At 53.6% G+C, this 24,083-nt stretch overlaps 2 protein-coding genes across 4 annotated transcripts; one reads left to right on the top strand and one right to left on the bottom strand.

Moving 5' to 3' along the window:
- Window positions 1-405: 405 nt before the first annotated feature.
- On the bottom strand, window positions 406-6,726 carry CD40 (CD40 molecule). The gene is made up of 9 exons (XM_052683554.1): window positions 5,588-6,726; window positions 4,401-4,482; window positions 4,162-4,287; window positions 3,925-4,068; window positions 3,663-3,762; window positions 2,918-2,979; window positions 2,735-2,833; window positions 2,541-2,566; window positions 406-2,274 (listed from the first exon to the last, which is right to left on the bottom strand). Exons 1-9 carry the CDS (start codon window positions 5,651-5,653, stop codon window positions 2,131-2,133), a joined length of 849 nt encoding a protein of 282 aa, XP_052539514.1. The 5' UTR covers window positions 5,654-6,726; the 3' UTR covers window positions 406-2,130.
- Window positions 6,727-7,025: 299 nt separating this feature from the next.
- On the top strand, window positions 7,026-23,299 carry NCOA5 (nuclear receptor coactivator 5). 3 transcript variants are annotated; one of them, XM_052683551.1, is made up of 10 exons: window positions 7,051-7,154; window positions 9,197-9,383; window positions 9,946-10,053; window positions 13,806-13,872; window positions 17,217-17,603; window positions 17,795-17,910; window positions 18,124-18,250; window positions 19,254-19,453; window positions 20,583-20,912; window positions 21,323-23,299. In XM_052683551.1, the coding sequence occupies exons 2-10, from the start codon at window positions 9,221-9,223 to the stop codon at window positions 21,970-21,972; spliced, it is 2,148 nt and encodes a 715-aa protein (XP_052539511.1). In that variant the 5' UTR covers window positions 7,051-7,154; window positions 9,197-9,220; the 3' UTR covers window positions 21,973-23,299. The 3 variants fall into 3 exon arrangements, with proteins under 3 accessions (XP_052539512.1, XP_052539513.1, XP_052539511.1); XM_052683552.1 differs by lacking the exons at window positions 9,197-9,383; window positions 9,946-10,053 and having other exon boundaries at window positions 7,026-7,154; XM_052683553.1 differs by lacking the exons at window positions 9,197-9,383; window positions 9,946-10,053; window positions 13,806-13,872 and having other exon boundaries at window positions 7,040-7,154.
- Window positions 23,300-24,083: the final 784 nt, after the last annotated feature.

Below are 24,083 nucleotides of genomic sequence, written 5' to 3' on the forward strand. Positions count from 1 at the left end.
CCCAACAGCATAACTCTACCAATGCATCCTCTATGTGTGGCTGAGCCACGTGGGCCTGGGGATGGAGGGCTGGGGGGGCCGGGGCTGCTGGTGGCACAGCATTGGTGTGACCACAGCCCACCCACTGCACCCCACATGGAACCAGGCAGACGTGTGCCATACAGGGTGTGGGATCCCCCAGCCCTGTACACCCCGACGCTGCATCCATGTGGGCCGTGACCAGTGCCAAACGCTTGGCTCCACATCTGTAGGGTCATGACCCCAACGCACAGCGGGGCCGAGCTGCACTGCCACGCAGAGAGCATCACACAGCGCCTGGGAGCCCTTAACTGGACTGCAGAGAGGGACGATTTTTCATTGCTTCCGTGTAATAAGAGGACAGAAGTAAGTGACTACTACAGTTCGTTCACTCGGTAAAGATTTATACAATCACTTCATCCGGTAATTGGTATTCTGGGGAGAGAAGGAGCTGCAGCTCCAGCACCCGCCTCTATTTGTTTTCTCTCTGTCTTTCTCTCTTTCTCTCCCCTTTTCAGAATGAGTAATTTTGTCCCTCACAATCCCATTTAAACAGCATTTGCAGAGTGAATAATTAGTTACATTCAATTAGGTCTCACGCTCTCTCCCTTCTCACTTTGGGGGACAGACACACTAATGAGATGGCACACGCCCTGCATGCAGGGGCAGGCGGGGAGAGGTCAGCATGGGGGGGGGGAGGGAGGGGAGAGAGCACAGCTGAAGTCTGGGGCCAAGAGCTCCGCGTTTGGGTCCGAGGGCTTTGTGCCCACATGATGCCAGCCCTCTGCTGGCAGTGTCACCAGGAGTGGGGTCACTGCATCCCTGGGGTGGCTGTTGGTAGGGCTGTGCAGTGGGGATGCAGGGCCATCCACCAGCACTGCCGGCAACGCGCAGCTGATGCAGGACAGCCGCTGGCATGCTTTTATCTCCCTTATTAAACCTAACATTAGGTTTTAAGAGCAGCCTTAAATAACGTGCCTCTGCCTTTATGGAAAAAGCTGCTCCGAGTTGCAGCTGCTCCGGGCTTTGGGATTTACTGCCTTCCTGATGCCACGCTGCACGTGTGCAGGTGGTGGGTGGTGGGCTCCGACTGCAGCCCCCCCCAGGCTGAGGGTGGGTGCTGGGTTCCTTCCATCCCTCCCCCGTGAGAGCACGATGCCGGGGTCACCGCTCGGTGCAGATGGAGGAGCGGGGAGGGGCAGCCCGGGCTGCGGGCCATGCTGCTCACGCACACCGAGAGAATAATTAAAGTTTAAATGCCATCTTTTTTTGTCAACGGTGTGGTGGAGAATAATTGAGTGTAATTGTTCCCACTGTAACGGTGATGGCAGAGCTCGGAGAGGAGCAATAACCGCGGAAATGTCAGCAGCCGGCAGCATCGCAGCTCGGGCCGGGCGGTGGGGGCCGCATGCGGCGCAGAGCGCTGCGGGGACGAACGACGCGGGGTCGGGCGGGGCCGGGGGCGGCCGAAGGGAGCGGTGCCGAGCCGGGCCGCCCCCGGCAGAGCCTTCGCCTCGCGATCGCTACGGGACACGGGGCGCGGGGCCGCCGCAGGGCGCCGCACTCGGCCGTGACCCTTCCGCCCCCCGCGCGGGGCTGTGCGGGAGCGCTCCGCCCGCTCCGCGCCGCCGGCGGCCCCGCAGCACCCCCTGCTGGCACCGAAGCGGCCGCGCACCGCCTCGCGCAGAACCGCGCTCCGGACACGCGTGGGTCGGGGACTGGAATTTTTGGGTTGGTTTGTTGTCTCCACGCATCCCGTCCCCGCCGGGCCGGCACCGTCACGCCCTGACACCGAGCCGCCGGGTCCCGCCGTGGCGGCTGCGCGTGGGGCCACCGAGGGTCCCCCGGGCAGAGCTGCTTTTCGGGTCGGCTCCTGCGTGGCATCCCGTCGGGCTCCGCCTCGGTCCCGCCACGGGCTCTGCCCACCTCTGGCCCTGCCCGGCTCCTCCGCAGCACTCCGCTGGGTGCCCGGCCCGGCTGCGCTGCCCACGTGCGGGCGGTTGTGCCCCGTGGCATCGCCGCGCTGGGGCCGATGCTCACCTCCCGCCCCGACTGCAGGGGGGTCAGTGCTGGCCCTGCCCGCTGCTCCTGTCGGGGGCAGCTCCCGCACTCTCACAGCTGCTCCTGCTCTGCGATGCGGCTCTCCTTGCCGTCCTCCTGTGCCACGGGCTGCCCTCCCAGCAGGGTCTCCTGCACCGGGAAGTCCACCTCCTCCGGCTGCTGCGTCTCCAGCTCTCTGGGCACCTCGGTCTCAATCTGTGTGGGGGCAGGAGGTCAGGGCCAGCAGGGGGCTCAGGGGCAGGAGCAGCGGTCACAGCCCCTGCCCACAGCCGCATCTCTCCACGGGAGCCTCCTGCACTTTCTCCTTCTGCAGAACAGGGGCCTCACCCCATAGAGGTTCCCTGCGTAGGTTCCTGGTGGCCCCGTCCCCACTGAGCAGCCCTAGGATAGCCCCTGCTCTGCAGCCCACGCATCCCTACCATGCCAGCAGGGACCCCAACCCACTGCTGGAGACAACTCACCTGCCTCGTTCCACGGCGCCTGAGGTCTGCAGGGAAAAGAGAGAAGGCCACCATTGGGAGAGGTCCTGCCCTGCCTGGCCCCCAGCCCTCCAACAAGCTCGGAGCTGGAGAGGCTGGGTGCCACATTGCCACCCCCTGAAGGGCCTCCCCATTGCTGGTAGAACTGCCGCTGCCTTCCCTACTTGGCTCCTCACCTGTGTGCACCAGGCAGTAGATGCAGATGCCCACCAGGCAGGTGACAACCACAGCTGTGATGGGGATCAGCACCGACAGCGATGAGCGCCGGCTCGACTCTGCCAGGGGATGGGGACTCAGAGGGCTGCACAGAGCTCCAGCCCACATCAACTCTGCAGCAGACAGGGGTATGGAGCACTTACCACAGATCACATCTGAAGTGTTCGTCCCTTTCACCTTCACCACGAGCCCCTTTTCCTCACAGCTGCAGGCAAAGAATGAGACTGCGTCACCATAGTGGGAGCCCCACAGCCATTGGGCTGGGAGCCAAACACGTGCAGTCAGCATCCCCTGGGCCCTGGGGGTGCGTGGTCAGGGCACAGCAGTGGGGCTCCTGGGGTGAGATGGGGATGGAGATGCCAGGGCCCTGTCAGAAGCTGCTGAAACTGCCAGAGGTGGGCATGTGCCTTGGGTTGAGGCACAGGAGGGGGACACTGGGGCTGGGACACTTCAGCAGCTGCAGAACAGCTCAGAGATGGCTCGATGGCATGCCACAAGTGACTCAGTGGGGAGGTAATTTCTGGCCATAGACAGGAGCAAAGTGAAATCCAATGGCTGGCAGCTGAGGCGAGACTAATGCAGTTCAGAGGTAATGCTCACATTTCTACCAAGGAACATGAGTAACTCTTCAGCTGCTTTTTACAGACAGGAGTGAGCTGGGGTCTGGGCCCCATCCCCTGAGGTCTGGCATTCCACGCACACTGAAGGAATGCCACAACACCTGCCACCAACTCAGCCACCTGGGTCTCACTGCACCCTTCTACCCTCGCTCCTGCCCTGCACCAGTCTGGGGCATCCCGGTGCCTCATCCCAGTGCCACAGGGCAGGTGGCAGCAGGGGATGTGCAGAGAGGAACAAGATGGGGCACAGGGTGCAGCTGACACTGACCTTGTCCAGAAGTGGCACGGCTCGGTTTTGGAAGATACATTGGAGAAGGTGCCTTCTTCACAGGGCTCACACGGTGAGATCATCCGGGCTTCAGCCACGGCTGGAAGGGAGTGGAGGTTGCACGAAGGTCAGCAGCAGTGCAGCCCTCACAAAGCTCTGGTAGAGCTCCATGCAGAGGAAGCCTCCATCCCTGGGAGCACCTGAGTTCGATGCCTCCAGCACATGGGGCCCATTGCAAGGATAGGAACCGGCTGGGTCTCACCTGCCACAAAGCCAAAGCCCTGCTTGCAGGGCTCATTCTCCACGCAGGTCTGGCAGCTGGCATCAGAGCAGTGCATGCCAGCCCGGCACTGACACTCAGTGTTGTGCGTTGCATTTCCATGTCTCTTCACGATGAGGCCAGCGTCTGTCAGAGGGAGTGGGGACACAGTGAGGGTGAGCCTGGGTAGCTGTGGGTGAGCCCCTGCAGCCCCACACACTGGGGACATGGAACACTTACTCTCCTCACAGATGTCATGGGGCATGCAGTGCTTCTCTTTAGTCCAGCTCTGCTGGTAGTGACCGTTGTCACAGGGTGTGCAGACAGAGCTTTCTGTGTCGTTGCATTCAGAGGCCAACTTCTTTCCTGCAAGAATGGTTGGTGAGGAGGGATAAGTGCTGGGGCCACTGTGGCATGCTGCTCAATTGCCAAACGCAGCCCCAGCTACACGGCCCAGGGAAGAGAAGGTATTTCTGTACCTGGCTGGCATCGGTTGCAGCATTTGCCCTTGTGCTCATACTGCTTGTCAGAGCAATTCACAGCATCACCGGGCTGCCCGCACTGGAAGAGACGAGACCCATGAAGAGATGCTGCTCTGCCACACTCCTGCACAGCCACACATCCTCCGAGCCGTGCCCCAAGGTGAGGTTTTCCTTGCACCACACTTCCCATGCCTGGGCTAACCACAGACCGCAGCAGATCTGCCTGCACTGCCTGGCACTGCCAGCGCTCTCTTTGAAGTGGGATGGCAGTGGCTCCTGTAGGGCGGCCCCGTACTTTCCCAGGTTTCCTAATGGGTGGTGACTGCTCTTCACCTTGGGCCTCTGCCAGTGCCACCAGCGCTGCAGTGCTGGGCAGGGGGAGCAGTGCCCACCGTGCCACCAGTCCCTTCCCCGGGCAGGAACGTCAAACCACACAGGCTGCTGTCTCCTCGCTTGGTCACCCCCGACATGGTCCTGTGGGCTGTCCTGGTGTGAAGGGGCACTGCAAGGCCTGGCTTGTGATGCCTGACCCTGTACAAGGGAACTGACCCCCCCACCATGCGTCTGTGACTTCAGGCAGGAAGGGGAACCGAAAGGGTGCTCAGACACCCCACCCTGCCTCTGCCACTCTCCCCAGGGCCCGACCTTGCATGGAACCCACAAGACCCCACAACAGGGCTCAGCCATAGGCTGCCACAGCCCCTCCAGCAAGGACAACATGCCGGTCCCATGCCTTGCCTCGACACGGGCCGGGACTCCTGCTGACAGGGAACTGCCCACATTGCCCTCTCCGCTCCTCAAATTCACGGCTGCGCCCCAAACAACGGCGACAGGGATTTTGGGGCGAGGGGAGGCAATATGGAGTAGGAAGAATAGAAAACGCCGAGCCCTTGCCGGGGGAATCTCAACCACGAGAACGAGGAACGACGAAGCTCTGCGCCCGGGAGCAGGAACCCCTAGGGGCACCCAGCCAGGGGCTCCCCGCATCCTTCCCGGCACCGCGCTGGACGACGGCCCCGGGCCGCTCCCGCCGGGACCGGAGCTCAGCGGCCCGACGGCGCCGGGCGCTCTCACCCGGAAAGCGTTGCCGCAGCCCGGCCGCCCTGCGGGCCCCGCGACACACAGAGCAGCGGCGCAGCTCCGGCCCGGCCCCGCTCCCCGGCCCCGCGGGACGCCGCACTTACGCCCAGGAGCAGCGCGCAGAGGAGCCCCAGCAGCCCGAGCCGCCCCATGGCCCGAGCCGCGCCCATCCGGTCCGATCCGAGCCGTGCCGCCCGTCCCGTCCCGAGTCCAACCGAGCCGTGCGGAGCCGGGCAGCCAATATTAACGGCTCGACCCGTTTCCGCCCAGGAAGGGGCCGCAGGGGCCGCCCATCCTGCAGTCACCGAGCTTGCACTCCCGCGACGAAGTCCCCACCGGCAGCCCCCGCCGCCCCGGGACTTTCCCGGGCCGCGGAGCGTAGCCGAGAGCTGTGCGGGGCCGGGGCGCTTCCCGCCGTCCCCCCGCACGGCGCCACCGGCCCGGCACGGCCGAGCTACGGGTGGATATCAGCATGCAGCTGCTTCCAGCTTCTTTCTGGGTGAAGGAGGTGCGGCCGCAGGCGGGAATCTGCCATGGGAAGCAGAGGAGATCTTTGTTCTGGCCCCAACAGCTTCTTCCTCAGGCAGAAGTGTGAGGTTTCACTTCACTTTTAAAAAGTCCTGAGAGCCCCTCAGCGTTCCCCACAGGCTCTGGTATCTGCATAGAGTTCCCAGAAACACAGCAACCCGATACGGGAAGAGGCAAAAGAGCAGCAGGGCTCTGAGCCTTCCCACCGCCCCGACTCCCTTCCCTCCGTCCCAAAGCAATCCCCAAGGAAGTTCCCATCCCTTAAGCTCTCCGGACACTTCCCCATATGCAGGTTTGCAGCGTGCAGCGCGTGCTGTGGGGGGGACTTTCAGCACCATCCCAGCACAGCACTGCCATCACAGCCTCGAGGATACCGCGTATGGTGCCGCCATCCTCCCCGTGGGCACCGCTGCAGGAATGGCCCTGCTTCCAGTGCTGCAGGAGTCCAGCTGTGTCCCAAAGGCTGACCCCAGGTCCAGCTGCAGCCCGCAGCCCTGCCTCCCGCTGTTGCCCCGCGCTGTGCCCTGGCCGCAGGCCATGCACTCCACATTCCCCGCCATGATGTCATTTCCCAGAACCGATGCACTCAGGTGCACCCAGAGCCCCAGGGAGCTGTGAGGGCAGAGCCGAAGCCGAAGACACGCATGGGGATTTCTGGGCCCGCCACTCGCAGGCTCAGCCTGGGAAGTCCCGACGATGTCTGGGTGCTGCTGCAGATCGGGACTGTGGCACCAGGCTCATCCCGCACCGGCACTCCCGGCCCAGCTCCCGGCGGCGCCCGCTCACCGCCCGGCGCAGCACACAGCGCCCATCCGCTCCACGGCGGCCTGAACGCGGTGGGCGTCGAGAGCGCCGCCCCGCGGCCGCGGCCCCCGACGGACTACAAATCCCATGGTGCTTTGCGGAGGTGGCCGCGAGGCACGCCGGGAGCCGTGCTCGGCGCGAGGCCTCCCCCCATCCGCCGGCAGTCACGGCGCCGCGCCGTACGTCAGTGCGTCGCGCCGCGCCGCGCCGTAAAGCGCGAGTCAGCGCCCTTCCGGCGGCTCTCACCTCCGCGCTTTGCGGCGGCGCCGTGCGGCAGCGGCGGTTGGCGCCTTTGTCCTGGCGGGCGGCGGCCTGAGGCGGAGCGGGCCCGGCGAGGCGGTAAGTGAGCGGCGGGCCGCAGGGAAGGCGTAGCGCAGCGCGGGGCTCCGTCCGTCTCGGGGCCGCGGGGAGGCGGCGGGCGGCGCCGGAGGGACCCTGTGGCCGCCTGGGAAGGGCCGGGCCGAGCGGCTCGGAGCCTCGCGGTGAGCTGTGGGTTCCGGGCGCCGCCCGTTTGCCACCGGTAGGGTTTTATTCGTTTCGTTCTGCCGTGCCCGGGATCGCGGCGCTGGGTGTCGGAGCCGCAGTTCTACTCTATGGGGTCGGTGACTGCGGGGCCCTCCTCAGCACCGCGATCGCCCAGCGGCGGCTGGAGGCCCTGAGCGCTGTGTGACACCTCGGTGCCGGGCCGTGCTTGGAAGGCGAGCAGCCGAGTGGAAAGCTGGGGCTTCCTTCCTGCTGCCGCCCCTCGAGGAAAGAGAAGGGAATCTTCCTTAAGAACTTCCATGCAGGAAGGAAAACCTGTCACACTGTGAGTGTCTGCGAGCAGCCCGAGCTGTGCTGTCGGAGCCCATCCTGCGCGGTGCCCACCTGGCTGCTGTGTCCCCATCCCGTCCTGCAGTGCTGACTCCCTGTCTGACTCCAGCCTGCTCCCTGCCCTGTGCTTCCCTGCTGACCTTGGCAGAGTGTTGGGTTTCTTTTCCCTCAGCTGCAATTGTAGGACCCAAATCTAATGCCTATGTGAGGAGAAATGGGGCGAGAGCTGCTGCTTCTGATGGGGTGGGTGAAGCTGTGTGTGTAGCAGGGGAGCAGACTCACAGGAGGACTGAAGCGAATAAGATGTAAGCGCTGACCTTTCCTGCTGGTTTTGGGGTGTTTCTGCCCCCTTCCTGTTCTGGAGGTTCAGTTCATACTGAAACAAAGCATTACAGTGGGAGATGTTCTCTGCCTTCCTCTTCTGCAGAACTGTGGGAAGGAGGACAAGTGATACAAATGTAAATTCAATTGTCTTTTAAAATAAAAAATCATAATCCAAGTGGTATGCCTCAAATCCTGAACATGCTCATTTCTCATGCTAAGTGTGGTAGAAGTACTTTTGTGACACCATTTAAGCTTTTGGGTGTTTGGCGTGTTTATTTAGATAATGCTTTCAGATTGCAGTGAATGCAGATTAGAGGCTGTGTTGGTTGAAGGCATCTCATGGCAGATACCAGAAGTTTCTGTTGATTTACTCAGCTTCACAGTATTTTTTTTCCCCGAGTTCCTTCCTATCCTGTATTTCTGCAATGGATGCTCAGGGAGGGATTACACTTCACTCTTCAAATAGTTTTCGACCTTGTAGGTTCATCTTGTAATGATGCATCCTGGATGGGTTTTTTCTTTTGCTTGGGCTGATGGGTTTGGTCTGGATGCTGCGGGTGGATTTGTTTCCTTCCCAGTGGTGTGCTGGAGCTGTGGGTGCAGTGGATGTTGCTGAGTGCTCCAGCTGGGTGTGGGGGTGGTGATGTTCCCTGCTGTGGACCCGCCTTCAGTGGGAGGTGGTGGTGGTGGGGCTGCTCAGCAGTGGCACGAATGAGGAACTGCTCTCCCCTTTGGGAAAGGGATCCAAGTGTGGTCACTGAAGCGCATTTAAAAGTACTGTGTGACATCTCACTGAAAGCCCATCGAGAAATAATTGGGTCCTGTTGTGTGATGTGGAGTGTTTCCTTTCTGCTTGTTAAAATACCGCTTAAACCTCAGCACTTCTTACCAGTGAACAGAAGAAACAGATAAAACAATGGGTGTATCGGAAAGCTGCATTTTCTTCAGTAAGAAATGAGTTTAAATTCTATTTTAGCTTGGAGATAAATCACTAAAACACATCCATGAAGTAGATCAGGCTTCCTACCTCTCGGTGTTACAGGAAGCTCACCCCAGATGCTGCAATGCACGTTTTTTCCTGCCTTCTGTGTCAGTTGTATTAAGATTTCTCTGGAGCGAAGCTTGCGTCAAACAGACCCGGTTGGCTTCTAGTCTGCAAAGCTGTTAAGTTTAATCTTGTTCCAGTTTAATTTTAATGTCGTGGATTGAAATTATATGCGTGGCCATTTCTCTTTTTTGCGAAGAGTTGGATTTGGAACGAAAGCAAAATGGCCCGAGGACGCAAGAGCAATAGCATCAAACAGAGCGACTTCACTAACAGCACCAACCCTCAGGATTTAGAGAGAAGACTTTTTGTCGGCAATTTGCCCACAGACCACATGACTCGTGAAGAAATGGAAGAGATATTTTCAAAATATGGCAAAATCAGGGGTTAGTATTTTATCTTATGCCTCTCTGTGGCTGGGAATTCAGTCAGAAATATAACTGTCATGCTTGTCGAATGCTGCTTGCTGCTGATGAGAGGAGTGACTAATGCTTTCCCTCAAAAGTGACCTTTTAATGATAACTTTATCTGCCTGCACTTTCTGAAAAAGTAATTCTTTGAGTACTGCTGAAACCCAGCGCGTATGTACGAGCATGCTTTATCTCTGGGGCTGTGGTGCCACGTTATATCAAGCAAATCTGCTCTTTCAAGTGACTGCGCAGTCTCTTAATCAAGTCTCGGTCACTTTGTGGGCTGATACTTTTGGTCACTGCCTTGTCAGAAGGAAGCTGATCTGTCTTTGTGGAACTGTCTAAGAAATACGTTTCAGAGTTCTTAAGCTGTGCATTTTGATCCCAGTAGATCTGGGTCTCCCCTAAAACCTGCCTAGGCCTTTCTGGGCAGAGCCCCTTTGCTTGTTCCAGCTGCTGGGGTGATGTGAGGCCTGGGTGTGGGATCCTTGCTGTCCTGTTCTTGTAACCGGTCTTGCCCTGCTGTTAACTTTTGCAGCCCTCAGCATGTACCATGGCTATGGGTTCGTGCAGTATGACCGTCTAGAAGATGTCCAGGCCGCTCTGGACGGTGAGAAGGGCCGCCTTTATAAAGGGTATAGATTAGGTAAGGAAAACTGACCCCTGCTCTCCTACCTTAGCATGCGTTCTGGTAGACAGAGTGCTTTTCTTTGAAAGCTCTCTGGAAAGATCATTATGTGAAACTTGCCTGGCATTAGTCTAAAGTCACTTTTACCAGGTATGTATTTTCTTTCTGAGTTATTTGCTGTTAAGTGCTGTGTGATTCGTCTGTAGTGTTTTCTCTTGCTACCCGGGTCCTACTCTGAATTTGTTTTTGTGTTAGTGTTTGAATGGACCCATAGCTGGTCAACATGTAAGCCCTGGAAAGTGTTGGGGGGGACTTCACCTGCTTAGTGCTAAAATTGGTTTGTATACTGTTACTGGGCTGCATCTTGATGGATCCAGAGGAACTGGTCACAGAATTCAGTGGCCCATTAGATAAGGACACTTAACTTGGATTTTCTTGCACATGGGACATAATCTGAGTAGCCTTATAAATACAAAGTGCTTTGAAAAGGCCTTTTCAGAAAGATGAAAATAGTCCTTCTGAATCTGCTGGCAGCAAACTGAAACACAAGTGAATGGTTGGAAGTCTGAGCCCGATCTGGTAAATGCACGAGAAACGTAATTTCCATGATTACTTAAAGAAAAGCTGTTTGATGTAGGGAGGAACCAAAGGAGCAGTAAATAGCAAGATGGGGAAGTAACCAGTGGGAGCCTGAAGGTGGAGGTGGTGGCAAATGGACAGGAGGGGAGGAGGCTGCAAGGGGGCATCAGGGCTGGTGCTGCCCAGTCCAAAAGTCGTTACAGGAACAGCTGCAGATGTCTCACATGCTGACATGTAATTATTTGGAAATGATATTTCTAATTAGGAAAGACCACCCAGTCTGCAGTTAATGTTTCTTGATGCTCTTTGTGAAGTCAGGTGTTTTTCCACACAGTTTCCACTTCAACAGCAAGCTTTTAAAAAAAAGAAGTAATAGTAGTAATTAAAAATGACAGCTACCAAAACTGGTCCTCCAAAAAGATTACATCTGAGATTCAGTGAAACAAAGACCTTCTGAAGCTCTTAATGTTTTCCTCTGAGCTTTGGACATTTGGGGAGTTCCTGGGGCATTGCTGGCAGCAGCCCCAGCAGCAAGTGAGCTGTGATCCCTTCTTACTGAGTGCCAGCTGGGGGAGCAGCCCAGTGCACGTCAGCCCTGTCAACCTCGTGTTCTTGTACTGTGAGTTTGCTGGATGAAAGTAGCAGTGTTGATGTAAAGTGCTTTTGTAAGATGTTTGGTTTGATTAAGAAGCTAGTGCAATTAAAAGCACCGTAGCATTAAATGGAGTTGAAATGAATTTTGGTGCAGCGCGGATGAAATTGCTCAGTGTGTTGAGTGGTGTTCTGGAAGAGTTGGTTCCTGGCCATGCTGTGTTTTTGTAAGTGACTTGGAAAGAAAACACATTTTTTTTTATGGTTTAAAAGAGGGAATAAAATAATGAAGATTGAGTCACTGGTGGTGAAATGATGTGGACTTCTTCCGAAGCCGAATGCAGGCAGAACTGAGCTTTTAATAAAGGCAAATGTGAAGATCTGCACCCAGCAAGAGTGCCTTTGTCATCCTTCCCTGTACCACAGTTGTCTGGGAGCTGGGGGGCTTTGGTACGTGTGGGGTTTTGCTGTTGGAAGGCTGCGTTCTGGTCTGCCTGGTTCAAAGGGAAGATGCTAGGCTGGAGAAGCCTCAGAAGAATCTGAAGGCTGAGGAGAGTGAAGAACGTGCCCTAGAGAGAGGCTCAGGGTGCTGTGATCTGTGTTCCAGGCAGACCTGGAGATAAGAGAGTTGTGGTCTGGTAGATGGAGATATGACAAGTCCATAAATGGAAATAAATAGCTCTTTTAAACCGCAAAATAAATGATAATTGGAATCATTTATCGGATCTGTGGTGGTTTGTGTGCTGTGGAGATTCTTTGATCAGAATTGGACGCTTTGCCAAAAGATGAACTCTGGTCAATGCGCTGCTTGACTTGAGGTAGGAGTGCAGCTGAAGAGCCTTGGCTCCTGTGCTTGCTCAGAGGGCTGTGCTGTAGGGTTGCAGCGGCTCTGTCACCTCCAGCTCCTGCAAGATGGAAGATTTTCCCTTTTTTTCCCCCTCAGAAGTTTTGTCAGAGTTCAAGTTCTTCATCTGTACAGACTGTTGGCATGAAATAAAATGTTATGAAATCACTTTGCGTGAGAGAAGGATCCCTGTCAGAGGCGTTTCTGTCTCCTGTGAAAATATTTTGTCCAGATCTAAATCATTCTTTTTAATTTGAAAGAAATGTATGGGATTGGGTGCAAAAAATCGCACACAGAAACCTATGATGGCATTTTAAACAGAATAATAAAAATCTCAAACTGAAAATGCAGATAGTGTCTTGCTTAAATATAAGAATACTTTTCACTAAAGTCAAATGCTAAGTTAAAAATAAATGCAAGGAAGGTAGTGACTTCAGGAATGCAGCGTAACTGGTAGATATAGAGGCTAATAGCACGAAGTGAAGGGCTTTGAGAGTGTCTCTTCTTGGGTTATGCTGAAAGATCCCTAAGTGCTGGGAAGTGTTGTGGTATCTGCAGTGAATGGCGCTGTGTGGATGTGTGACCGTTCAGCTGTGGCAGTTCCTTGTGCTTCCAGGCCGGTGAGCGCTGTCCTGCTGGGTGCCCGGCGTCCCCACGGCTTTTGTGCCTCTGTTTTCTGATAGAACAACAAAAATGAAGTGATCCCTCCTGGAAGTCTGGAAGGATAGTTTGGGAAGCTGCAGCCAGCATTAACACTCAGCCTGCCCGTGAGGCACTGTGTGGTTTGTGTGGCTACTTCTAACGCTCTTGCGAGTCAGCAAAGTTTAAAAAACAAACCAGATTTAGAGTTGTAATTGTTAGGATCTAGGTTTGCTTTTTTCTTTGGAAAGTTCTCAGAATAAGCACTTAATCATTTGTTTGTCCCTGCCCCCCGGTGCATTATTCCATCCTCACTCAGCTGTTACAGAGGGCTGTTTCCTCAGTGTGGTGGTATTGGCCCCTGCTGGTTTGGGGCAGCTTCGCTTTGGTTTAAGGACAGAACGCTGTTTCTTCAGCTCTCTTACTTCTGTATTCCTCTTCGTGGTGTTTTTTGGAGATGCTCAGAAGCCAACCAGCTTTCAAATGTCTGATCTGTTGCTTCTCTCTGCAGTCAGTAGCAGTGGTGCTCAGGTGCACTGTGTTGACTTCACGAGGAGCTCGTGCTTCAGGCTCCTTGCATCCTGCTTCCTCCTACAGGAAGCTGCACAGTGAAGTGCTGCAGCAGTCCCTCAGAAGGCAGTTGCATGTGCCATTTGAGAGCCCTCGTGTTTATTAGCTACAAGGGTAGCAGCATTTCTGCTGAACAGGTCTGGCTGTGAATTTAAGACTGTTGGGCACCAGCTTCCTTTCTCAGAGGTCTTCAGACTCTGCTTTTTCTCCTAGAGTCCATGAGTTGTAATCTGTTTGCTCATAGACTGCAGAAGAAAGAGGTCCTCATATGGAGTGAGGAGTCTGGATGTAGACCTGAACTTAAAGCACTTCACTTGAGCTGTCCACCCTATTTTGAAATCAGAGAAATCCATGAGAATTTCACTGCATCCATTGTACTATCTAAACTTAATAAAAAAACCTGTCAAAGTGACAATGTCTCTTTGCTGAATGAATTTTCTTGCACCATCTGGATGTTGTTAAGCTTAAGTTGCTTTCGTTTGAATTGTGCTGATGATCTTTTTTTTGTTCCATAGCATTGAACAGATGGGTTGATTATTCTTTACAGATATTAATAAAGCAGCGGAAAGAAGAAATATGAATAAGGCTTCATCAAGGTCCAGCCCGGCACGAAGGTAAAGTACCTGGAAGCAGTGAGTTATGCTAGGAAGGTCAGGCTTCTGGGGCACGAGCCCGGCTGCCTGTGCTAAATGTCTGTCTCTCTTCCCTACTGCCACCTCCCCACTCAAATGGAAGAGCTCGAGTGAGACAGCTGGGATGTGGCTGCTCCACCTTCTAAGAGCCCTTCTGGCGCTGGCACCTCAGGAGGCACGAGGGAAACCTCGTGTTTGCTGCTGTCGCTGCAACTAAGTGTTACGTTTTGCAGCGCAGGTTGTAAGAGACTTGTGAGGAAGAATTAACTTGCTGTTTGCTCCTGGCTCGAGCATCAGAATGTGATGCATGTGTGTGAGCCTCAACCGAGGGGCTGCGGTCTTCTCAATGGAGAGAGCTTCGGGATCTTGCCTCTTCTGATACCAAAAAGCTTCCAGTACTGAAAGGAGACTGGAGAAGTGCATGCAAGTAAAGTGCAAGGCAGTGTACGTGTCTCAACATTGCACTGTCCCATCTGTGTGTGTACTTCACTGTCATTGTGCAGAACCAGCCCTCGTCTCTGCAGTTACACCCAGAGGGTGCTTCTGCCTGCCTCCTCTGGCTTCCCAGCCCTGGATGGGAATAAAGCTCCCGCACACCCCTCTGCATATGAAGTCACAGGCATGTGGATGAAGACCTCCTTTTTGGTAGCACTGCCAGGGAGTGCTCGAAGACATGCTGTGGCCACCGTTTGGTATAAGGTGTGCTTTTCTTCCAGTTATAGTATAAAGCTTTGCACCCAAAGGAGTGTTGCATCTGGATTTGAAAATAATCAAGCTCTCACATGCCCAGTGTGTTCTACTAGCTTGACCTGATTTAAAAAAAAAAAAATAACAGCAAATGGGGAAGAAAGTGTGACTTGTGACATCTACCACCAAAACTCAGAGAAGGAGCATCTGCAATCCTTGATGTTTTGTATGTGGTGCATTTCTCCTGCATAGGGCCAAGTGCATGGACAGCAGGCCCAGGAAATGCTTCATGCACGAGGCCAGATGTTAAGTTATGGATGAGCAAGCCGTGGGCCTGGGTGCTGTCAGATGTGCTTGGCAGTGGCATGAGAACCACAAGAATGCCTCAGGTGGTGGTGACAGACCTTTGGCCTTGGTGATGCTGCAGCATTTGATGACGAAGGTACCCAGGTAGTGCTGCAAGTGTGAGAAGTAGGTGCCAATACCACGGATGTTGGACCTCAGGCCACGTTGCAGAAGGTGTGTGGCAGGCACCAGTGCTGTGGGCATTGGGATCTGTGTGATCCTGCACGCACACGAGTCTGTGCCCCTAAGGAGCACTGAAGGCATGTGAGCACTGGGTCTGGACCACCGCCGTGGCTGCCAAAGGCACAGGGGCACTGCCACAGGCACAGGACTCAGCTGGTGCTGTGGATGCCCTGGCCCTCCCGTGCTGCTGGCGCTTGGTTCCGAGCAGCAGCAGAGGCACAGACAATGATAAGGATGCAGGCACTGAGTCACGAGCAAGGCAGCAGAGACCGGACTCTGCACCGCACTGCAGGTGCGTGAACAGCAACTGTGGGCCGTGGGTTTCTGAGCCCTGCTGCAGGCCTGGGCAGTGGTGTGGGCACTGCAGGAGGTGGGCTGTGGTGGTGGAGGCAGGAGGCTGCTGTGCCTGCATGCCTCTGCTGGCAGCAGGTCAGAAAGCAGAGGGACCCAGCCCGCTGCCACGTCTGTAGTTAAGCTGCAGTTGTGCACTGTTTGCTGTGGATCTTTGTCTCTGCAGATAACGTGGCCTCTTCCGGTCACCCCCACCCCAGATGGAATAAATGTCATATTGCAAAACAATTATACTGCATCTGGCTGTTTTGCTACGTAGTCTTACAACTACAGAAAGGTCAGGTACTCAGTGTCCATCAGAGCAAAGCCCAAGTTTTCCCTGAGCTTCTGCTGTCGCTCATTGCAGGATGGGGGAGGATGGGGTAGGGGAAGACAACATACATCTCCTCTGGGCTGTGGTTTTGTACAGATCTCAAACAAAAAGTGGATTTGTGTGCCCAAGAGAGTGAAGGAGAATGCACTTGCTTTTTTCTGAGCACGATGTTTCTATAAGGGGAAAAGGCTTGATATGCTTTCGGCGGCATCACAGTAGTATGTCCCAGTATTTGTTTTGTATATGAAATTCAGAATGTCGACAATGCTGTGTATCTCTCCAAACAGCTGGGTGTATAAGCTTCCAAAGTCTGCACTTGGCTCTGCACGTCCTTCTCATTACTGTCTGCTCTGCCTCATACTGAAATGTGAGTGCATCTGACTTGTTGCTCCTGCTGTCTTCTCCAACTGACTACACAGTCAATGCAGTGTAGTGGAAGTGGATTTATATTCTGCTCATCTTTCATAATCTAGATGAGTCTGATAGAAGACTTTCTATTTACAAAACAGACTTGAAAAAGCTTTTTTTTTCTTTCCCTGTGGTTGCCAGTATCATGTGGAAAGACCATTCCAAGCATGTGAAGCTCAGTAGTTTCTCTGCAAGATTTGATTAGGTTGGGTTTAGACTAAAAGCTGTGTTTTCTTTGGAAAACAAATTATGGCCTGGAGAAAAACCTACTGCTATGGGAAAGATGAAGCCTGGAACGTCGCCCTCTCCTCTGAAGACGGCGTGGTACAAAGTCTGAATGAGCTGGATCATTCAGATGTGACAGAGAATCCTGCTCTCGATGATGATGTGCTGTTGGCTGGGTTTGGTACCCTCTTAACACGGGGCACCATAAGACTGACTTTCTCCAGGATCTGCCCGTTCCCTGTGGGGACACGCCGTTAGCTCGTTGTTTCTGCTCGCAGCACAGAGCCAACCACAGCACAGAGCCTGTGTGTCGCTGCTCCCAGCCAGCTCTTTTTGAATCATGTGCCAGTAACAAATTATTTCAGGGTTCTGCTGTCAGTGACTTGTGAATTTAACGGATCCTTGAATGCTCCTAGCTGTCCCGTATTTCTGGGTCGCAGGATGCAGCACCTTACGTTTTCTCAAGGAATTTGCAAGTGCACGTTTGATAGATGATCCATAGCTGACGGTGGAGGCCGGAGGCCTTGAAATGGTGGTTTCTGAAGTGCCTGTTCACTCCTTCCACAGGTGTTCTACAGTTTTAGTGATGCTCCAGTAGGGAGCTGTCTCGGAGTCGTTTAACTGGGATAAATGTTGCAATTAAGATCTTCTCCGAATGCGTTTGCTTTGAGAACTATGTTTTGGGGCAATTCTTGTTATGGGATCAGAGGGAGGATTCGGTTGCCGAGAGAAGGTTCGCTTTGGTATCTCAGGTAAGAGACGCGGGGTAAGCTGTGCGGGCAGCAGGCTAACAGTTGCCCTGGTGTTTCCTCAGAGAGCCCTATGCCTATGGGGATGGCCGCGATAACAGACGCGATCGCTCCCCTCTGCGGGGGAGCCCACGGAGAGACCCCAGAGATGGCAGGGATGGTAGAAACGGGCGAGATTCCAGAGACACTCGAGATATTCGAGCCAGAGACGTTCGTGATGCCAGAGACCACAGAGACCCCCGCGACCTGCGAGACCTTCGAGACCCCCGGGATATCAGAGATCCAAGGGACTTGCGGGACCCTCGTGACGTCAGAGATTTTCGTGACCCACGGGAGCCGCTGTACGATCGATACAGGGACCCACGGGACATGAGGAATCCGAGAGACATGAGGGACCCGCGGGACGTGAGGGATCCGCGGGATATGAGGGACCCTCGGGACCCTTTGTACAGGTAATGCCCACGTGTTTTCGTAGCATCCTTGCCTTGCGGTTACATCGCTTTGGGTGGCGCTAGTCCTTTAACATAGCAAAATTGCTCTGGTCGAGGGGAGCAGCTGGCTGCCTCGGTAATGAAATTTGAGGAAGGTTTGCGTGCGGCACATTGGAGCATGGGAACCAGTGCTGCTTGTGTCCATGTTGCAGACGAGACGAGCCTTACGAGCGCTACCTGCGCGTGGACGACTACTACCGGCGGAAGGACGACTCCTACTACGACCGCTACAAAGAGCACTTTGACAGAGCGCCAGTGAATTCAGAAGGTCAGTGCCTTGGAGACTGGTGGCTTTGTAGGCAGAACCGCGTTCTCCTCTGGGAGGATGTAGATACCTGCAGTGCTAAGGATGGATGTGTCCACAGCACTGCCTTCTGTGCCACTAGGTGGCTTGGGGACTGAGCACAGCTGCGTGCACCGCACTGCTCTCAGCAGATCCAAAGAGCCTTGTTTGTTCTGTCTGTCTGTGGCTTGGTTTCAGACCGTCTGAAGCGCGAGGAGCGCCGCCGAGAGGAGCTGTACCGTCAGTACTACGAGGAAATCAAGAGGCGCTTTGATGCTGAGAGACCCGTTGATTGTTCTGTGATAGTGGTGAATAAGCAGACAAAGTAAGAAAGTAGTTATGACTGCATTTGTTGTGGAGTGGTGGTAGATGGAATTAAGCTTAGTCATGCCTTGAAGCTATTTTTCATACAGTTTCCCTTGAGAAGAGTGGCTTTAGAGCCTTCAGAAAACCACAGCCTCTGTTGCTGTTCTAGGAATGCTGAGTGGTTGAAGAGGAGGAGAAATACTGTTATATCTTGCACTTTACTTACATTGCCTTCTTGTCAGCTTACAGCATGTCTTCTCCCAAAACTTTACATTCTCTTTGTATAACCCTGCTGTCATATCAAGCTATAGCAGCCAGTACTCGTATCATTCAGCCCATGAATAACAGAACTTGTTCACGTGTGCAATCAGCAGATAGCACAGAGATGTCGATGTGGAGTCACAGGGTTGTCCATTTCAGAGCTCCTGTCAGATTGAAAGGAGCTAAAATTTGACTGCTTCAGCTCTGTTCAGTCAGTGGTTATCTGATCTAGATTGCTGTCAGATACTGCTCAATACTGTTAATCAATGTGCAAGACATAAAATCACTGCTGGCAGTAGTTGTGAACGATATCAAAAGCATGTATGTAATTAACAAAATCTCATGCAGCAGTCTGAACGCTCAAACCTTCTTATTGCATTAAATGTGAAACTTCTAATTCTAACTTCTAATATAGAAATAAAAATGCAGTGCCAGTAGAAACATGTGCTTGCTTTTGCTGGAAGCAAAAGGGCTGAAAGCAATTTTAGGAGTCAAATAGGCTTGTGTCAAAAATGCTGGCGTGTTCTGTGGTTTGGAGGGCAAGCAGAGTGTTGGGAGCAAGGGGTTACTGCTGCACCTGGCACAGTGCAGGGAGTGCTGTGGTGATGGCACTGGTCTGTTCATCTACAAATGGAATTATTGAGAAGTAGCGAGGATCGGTGAAGTAGGGAAAAACAAATCTGAGATGCAGCACACGAATGTGAAGGGTTTGTTTCTGTACATTTCTGACTTGTGAAACTGCTGGCTTTGCTTTGTGGCAGGGAGTACGCGGAGTCGGTGGGGCGGAAGGTGCGGGATCTGGGCATGGTGGTGGACCTGATCTTCCTCAACACAGAGATGTCACTGACTCAAGCCCTGGACGATGTGAGCAGAGGAGGATCTCCTTTTGCTATTGTCATCACTCAGCAGCATCAAGTTCACCGTTCTTGCACTGTTAACATCATGTTTGGCACCCCACAAGGTACTGAGGGCTTAGCGGATTGCGTAGGTTTGCAGTCGCACCAAACAGCACGAAGCACTGCTCTAGAATAGGTTTTCTCCAGCAGTTGTTCTTCTGTGCTGTGTCTTACAGGTCTAATGTATGAGTTAATGGCATGTCATAAATGTGAACCTCATGATTTGCAAAATTCTGCAATACCTGATTGTCAGAAGGACTGTGTAATTTCTACCAGGAGAGAATCCTGTCAGAGGGTTGTGCAGGCAAGCCAGTCTTATGGCTGTGATCATAAGCCTGTTTAGGCATTGTTCACTGAAGTAGATTTTTGGCTGCAGCTAAGCTTTCAAAAGTTACTTCTCTCTTGTATTATCAGATAATGCTTTGTCAGGTTCGTCTGTGGTAGTGAACACCTCAGTGCATGCTTTTTGTGTGCTTATTGACTGAGGAAGCTGGTTTCTTTTAGCACCTGATGCGGTTGTGGCGGGGTGTTTCCCTCAATTCCAGTAGGCATGCAGCTCAAGCACACTTTCAGTGGGCTTTCTACTGCCTTTTGGTTTAGTTCTTAACTGCTTTAGTTCGACATCTGTTCCCCTGCCAAGGTTTCTCCTTCACTGCAGCAAGGAGCGTGTCAGATCTGGTAAGAACTCTGGCAACTGATTCGTGCACAGATCTTTTGTAGGCATTAAATATTCTTCACTTGATCTTTAGCATATCCCCGTGACTGTGCTGCTCTGGGAACCAGAGATGAGATGTGCCTTGAGAGTGCAATTCTGGAGCCTGTCCATGGGCTCATCCGATTGAACAGCTGGAGCTCTCTCTTCTCAGAGCACAGAGAATTTGTGTGAAAGGTAGAGGGAGCTGTTTCTCTTTTTATTTGAATGAGAGGCACAAGCGGCCCTTCTGGGCTGGTGTGAAACCTTCTAGGAGCTCACGGCTGAAAAAGGAAGGGTTGGCCTTGCTGGATGATAGCTGTGAGACTCCTGTTGGCTCAGGAAATGGAACTCTTGCCGTGTGCCAAGGGAGCTTCCCACGTCTGTGCTTAGAATCCCTGGAGGTGCTGCCTGCTGAACGAGACGTGCTGGTGTGAGTGAGGGAAGGCGCCTCCAGCTAACGCCGCTTTGGTTTGCTCACAGTGCTTCTTTCCCTCGTGCAGAACACCGTAACATGCCCCAGGCTGATGCCATGGTGCTGGTGGCCAGGAATTACGAGCGCTACAAAACAGAGTCACGGGAGAAGGAGCGTGAGGAGATCGCCCGGCAGGCTGCCAAGATGGCAGATGAGGCCGTTCTGCAGGAGAGAGAGCGGCCGCCCCCCATGGAGGAGGGGGCCAGGGGGGGCCACCCCCACCCTCCGGGCATTCAGACTCTATTGAACCTTCTGGCAGACAATCGGTATCTAACTGCTGAGGAGACTGATAAAGTAATTAATTACTTGAGGGACCGGAAGGAAAGGTTACTGAGGGGGAGCACTGATTCTCTGCAGGGTGAGTATCTCAGCCCTGAACGGCACTAGCAGTCGTATGGTTCTGTGGGACAGAATGTCAATACTGGGGTTGTAGGGGAGTCCTAGTGTTGTAACATCCTTACAGAGTGCCTTCTTTATGGAGATGGATGTGTGTCCAGGAGTCCTGAGACTATTCTGGTCTTCACGTGACAGAAGCTTTACATGGGATTCTCTCAGGGAAACCACAATGCTCCCTAACTGGCTTGGCAGCTCCACAAAGGGCAACAGTTCTGTCGAGTGGTTTGGGTTCCCCAGAGCAGTGCAGCATTTCTGATTAGAGGGTGGCTATTTCCTGAGGTCTGTGTCCTTAGTAGCTATCTCACCAGTTTCCTTTAGGTGTCTCTTCAAGGACCTCTGCAGAGCTTTAACTCCCTTCCTTTTCTTCCCCAGCACCCATGTCAAGGCCGTCTCTGGGAGCACCTTCAGCGCCATCCCTGGGCAGTCAGTCCAGCCTTCCAAGCTCTCAGACTCATCAGGGTTCACAGCCTCTGGTTTCTGCTCCTTCTGTTCCAGCATCCTCTGCTAATCCTCAGCAGGAGCTCCAGGCAAAAATCCTCAGTCTCTTCAACAGTGGGGCGGCAGCAGCAGCTGTGGCAAACAGCAGTTCTGCACCCACTGTGGGCACGTCGGGTGGCACTCCCAGCCAGAACTTCACTAACATGACCAGCAATCAGGCCCGATCGGCACAGATGAGTGCTGGAAATTTAAACCCGGCCCAGCAGAGGTTGCAAACTCCAAACACTCAGCTTCCTTCTCTCCAAGGCCCTTCCAGAAATGCAGGTCCAAGACCTGGAGCTCCTCCACCAGCTCAGTCTCTTTACGGTCAGCACCAGAATCGTCTCCCCGCGCCTGGCGCCGTTCCTGCCCAAAGGCCAGTTTCGTCTGGTATCAACTTTGACAACCCTAGTGTACAGAAAGCCTTGGACACCCTGATCCAGAGCGGTCCTGCACTCTCCCACCTAGTCAGTCAAACAGTGGCCCAGGGCCGAGCGGGGTCCTCCACCCAGCAGCCCATGGGTTCCTACCAGCGACACTATTAAAGCTGAGCTGTCAAACCCTTTTCCCTACCCTTTGTCATTCCATATTTCTAGCTGTTTAAAGAGTCTCCTGTCCCTGACGTGGGACAAATGCCCCTGGATATGCATGTCCTCTCCACTTCGTTGAGAGTGTACTCCCAGTGGCATTGCTGCTGAGTGTTATAGTGCTGCCCTTCCTCACCTTGGTCTGGATAGCAGTGTTTGGAGAAGTCTCTTCTGTTTTCTCAGTGGCAGGATTTGCAGAGAGCCACTTTGGGTATTCACTTGTTCTGTCCAAGCCCGGGAGTTGCTGCGATGGCAGCCCTGCATTTTCCTCACTCCCGTGAATGGGTGCACCTTCACACTGTGGTGCTTTCTGGTCTTAGTATAGATTTGGGCCCATTTTTGGGAAAATGACACGAGGCTGAGAAGAGCAGTACCTGCCTGGGCCTTCCTGGGGTTGCAGGTTTTTGGAATGGTCACTGTTTCTATGCTTTTTTTCTTTTATTTCTTTCTCTTGCAGTGCCATGTAAGAGGAAATGCAGAGGTAGCTCTGGCAGCTGACCTCACGTGGCGTGTGGCTGCCTGCTGTTCTATAAGCCAGGCAGTGCTGTGCAGTCCTGCAGCTGGGCTGTGCTGTGCTGTCATGGCACAGAGAGGCTGGCAGAAGCACCTCACCTTGCCTGGCGTATGGGAGCTGACAGTTTTGTTCTGACTGCAATGGGGGATCTGAAATGGGGAGATCTTCCAGCCGGGGCAGAGATTTTAAATGGTCTATTGATAAAACAAAACAAAATCAATCCTGCACCCAAGTAATCAATTTTAAGATCAGTCTATTAAATTCTATGTATAAATTTCCTTCTAATCTTGCTTTGGGGCAGCTGGTTACGTTGCCCAGCAGCTCGGCCGCAGCCACGCTGATGTGCTGCTGGACCTGTCTGCAGCCACTTCCCAGGTGGTCGATGTCTGCTCTCTGACACTTCATCTCGGTTGGTGTTTTGCCCATCTCAGGGGGGGAGGCAGTGCCAACATGCAATACTATGATTTTATATGTTCTTTCACCACTTTGGTAGCTGCAGCGGGCAGTTGAGTGGATCAGGCAGTGATACTTCACCGTGTTTTTAACCAGCAACATACTTTGATACCAGAAAACAAAACTTCTCTAACCATGCGGTCCTTCTTTGCACAGCCTTCTTGGAGTCTGTAGGCTTCCTGCAGAACCAAAAGATGCTAGGAGAGCAATGTTCTTGGAGCAGAGGATTTCCTTGTCCGAGGTGGTTTGTGTTGTAGCATTTTTCTCTCTGTGCTGTTAACGAAAGGACGTTACTTTTTAATAAAAAGGCAGGAAAAACATTTTTGTTGCATTTTTTATGCTTCACGGTTTGAGTACTGCTGGAATGTGTAATTCCACTGCTTTGCTTATTCTGCTGCGTTTGCTGCTGCTCTCTTCCAGGTAAGTGCTTCAGGCATTGCCCAGTGCTGGATGCAAACCATACTGTGCCCTTCACTTCAGAATCCCTCTTTGCTTTGCTTTGCTTTGCTTTGCTCCCAGTGTTTCTTTCCCTCGTGCAGAACACTGTAACATGCCCCAGGATGATGCCATGCTGTGTCAGTTCATCATGCTTTGGTTTTAAAGTACTTCTCAGGTGCTTACTGTCATTCAGTGGACTCAGAACTCTGAGTTAGAACAGTTTGTTGGCATGCTCACAAGTTTCAACGAGCTTCAGTTGGGACAAAATCCCTGTAGGTGATAGGTATATTTTAGCAGAGCCGTTGATATGCTTTGGATGAAAAGCACTCGTCTGCTTTTATGCAGGACATCACAAGGGTGAGCAGTCGGCTGCCACGCTGAGCTCTCAGGGTCACGTCAGGCTGGCAGCCCTTGCTGGGGCACCACCGAGCTGTGTGTTAGGGCCAGCGCTCCAGCATCTTCGTGGATGCACCGGCACCGCGCATACGAAGTGATGCTGAATCGCCGATCGGGAGGAGCTGCTGTTGACCTCAAGGGTGGAGAGTTTTTGCAGCGAGATCTGCCGGATGAACGCCTGGGAGCCGCCAGCCGGGTGGGCAGCAGCAGGAGCGCCGTGCTGCGCTGTGCTGCGCCCGCGTGGGGCAGCGCTGAGTCGGCAGGCAGC

Source organism: Tympanuchus pallidicinctus, unplaced genomic scaffold (assembly GCF_026119805.1).
Source record: "Tympanuchus pallidicinctus isolate F22 unplaced genomic scaffold, pur_lepc_1.0 scaffold20, whole genome shotgun sequence".
NCBI lineage: Eukaryota > Metazoa > Chordata > Aves > Galliformes > Phasianidae > Tympanuchus > Tympanuchus pallidicinctus.

What these genes read in the sequence shown, in the direction of transcription:
- CD40 (XM_052683554.1), bottom strand. Translation starts at nt 5,653, where the DNA reads ATGGGCGCGGCTCGGGCCATGGGGCGGCTCGGGCTGCTGGGGCTCCTC. An exon ending in CCATGACATCTGTGAGGAGA is followed by an intron (nt 4,069 to 4,161) that starts GTAAGTGTTCCA and finishes TCCCTCTGACAG; the next exon opens with ACGCTGGCCTCATCGTGAAG. An exon ending in CCGTGCCACTTCTGGACAAG is followed by an intron (nt 2,980 to 3,662) that starts GTCAGTGTCAGC and finishes CTTTGCCTGCAG; the next exon opens with CTGTGAGGAAAAGGGGCTCG.
- NCOA5 (XM_052683551.1), top strand. Translation starts at nt 9,221, where the DNA reads ATGGCCCGAGGACGCAAGAGCAATAGCATCAAACAGAGCGACTTCACT. An exon ending in TTATAAAGGGTATAGATTAG is followed by an intron (nt 10,054 to 13,805) that starts GTAAGGAAAACT and finishes TATTCTTTACAG; the next exon opens with ATATTAATAAAGCAGCGGAA. An exon ending in CCTCGGGACCCTTTGTACAG is followed by an intron (nt 17,604 to 17,794) that starts GTAATGCCCACG and finishes TCCATGTTGCAG; the next exon opens with ACGAGACGAGCCTTACGAGC.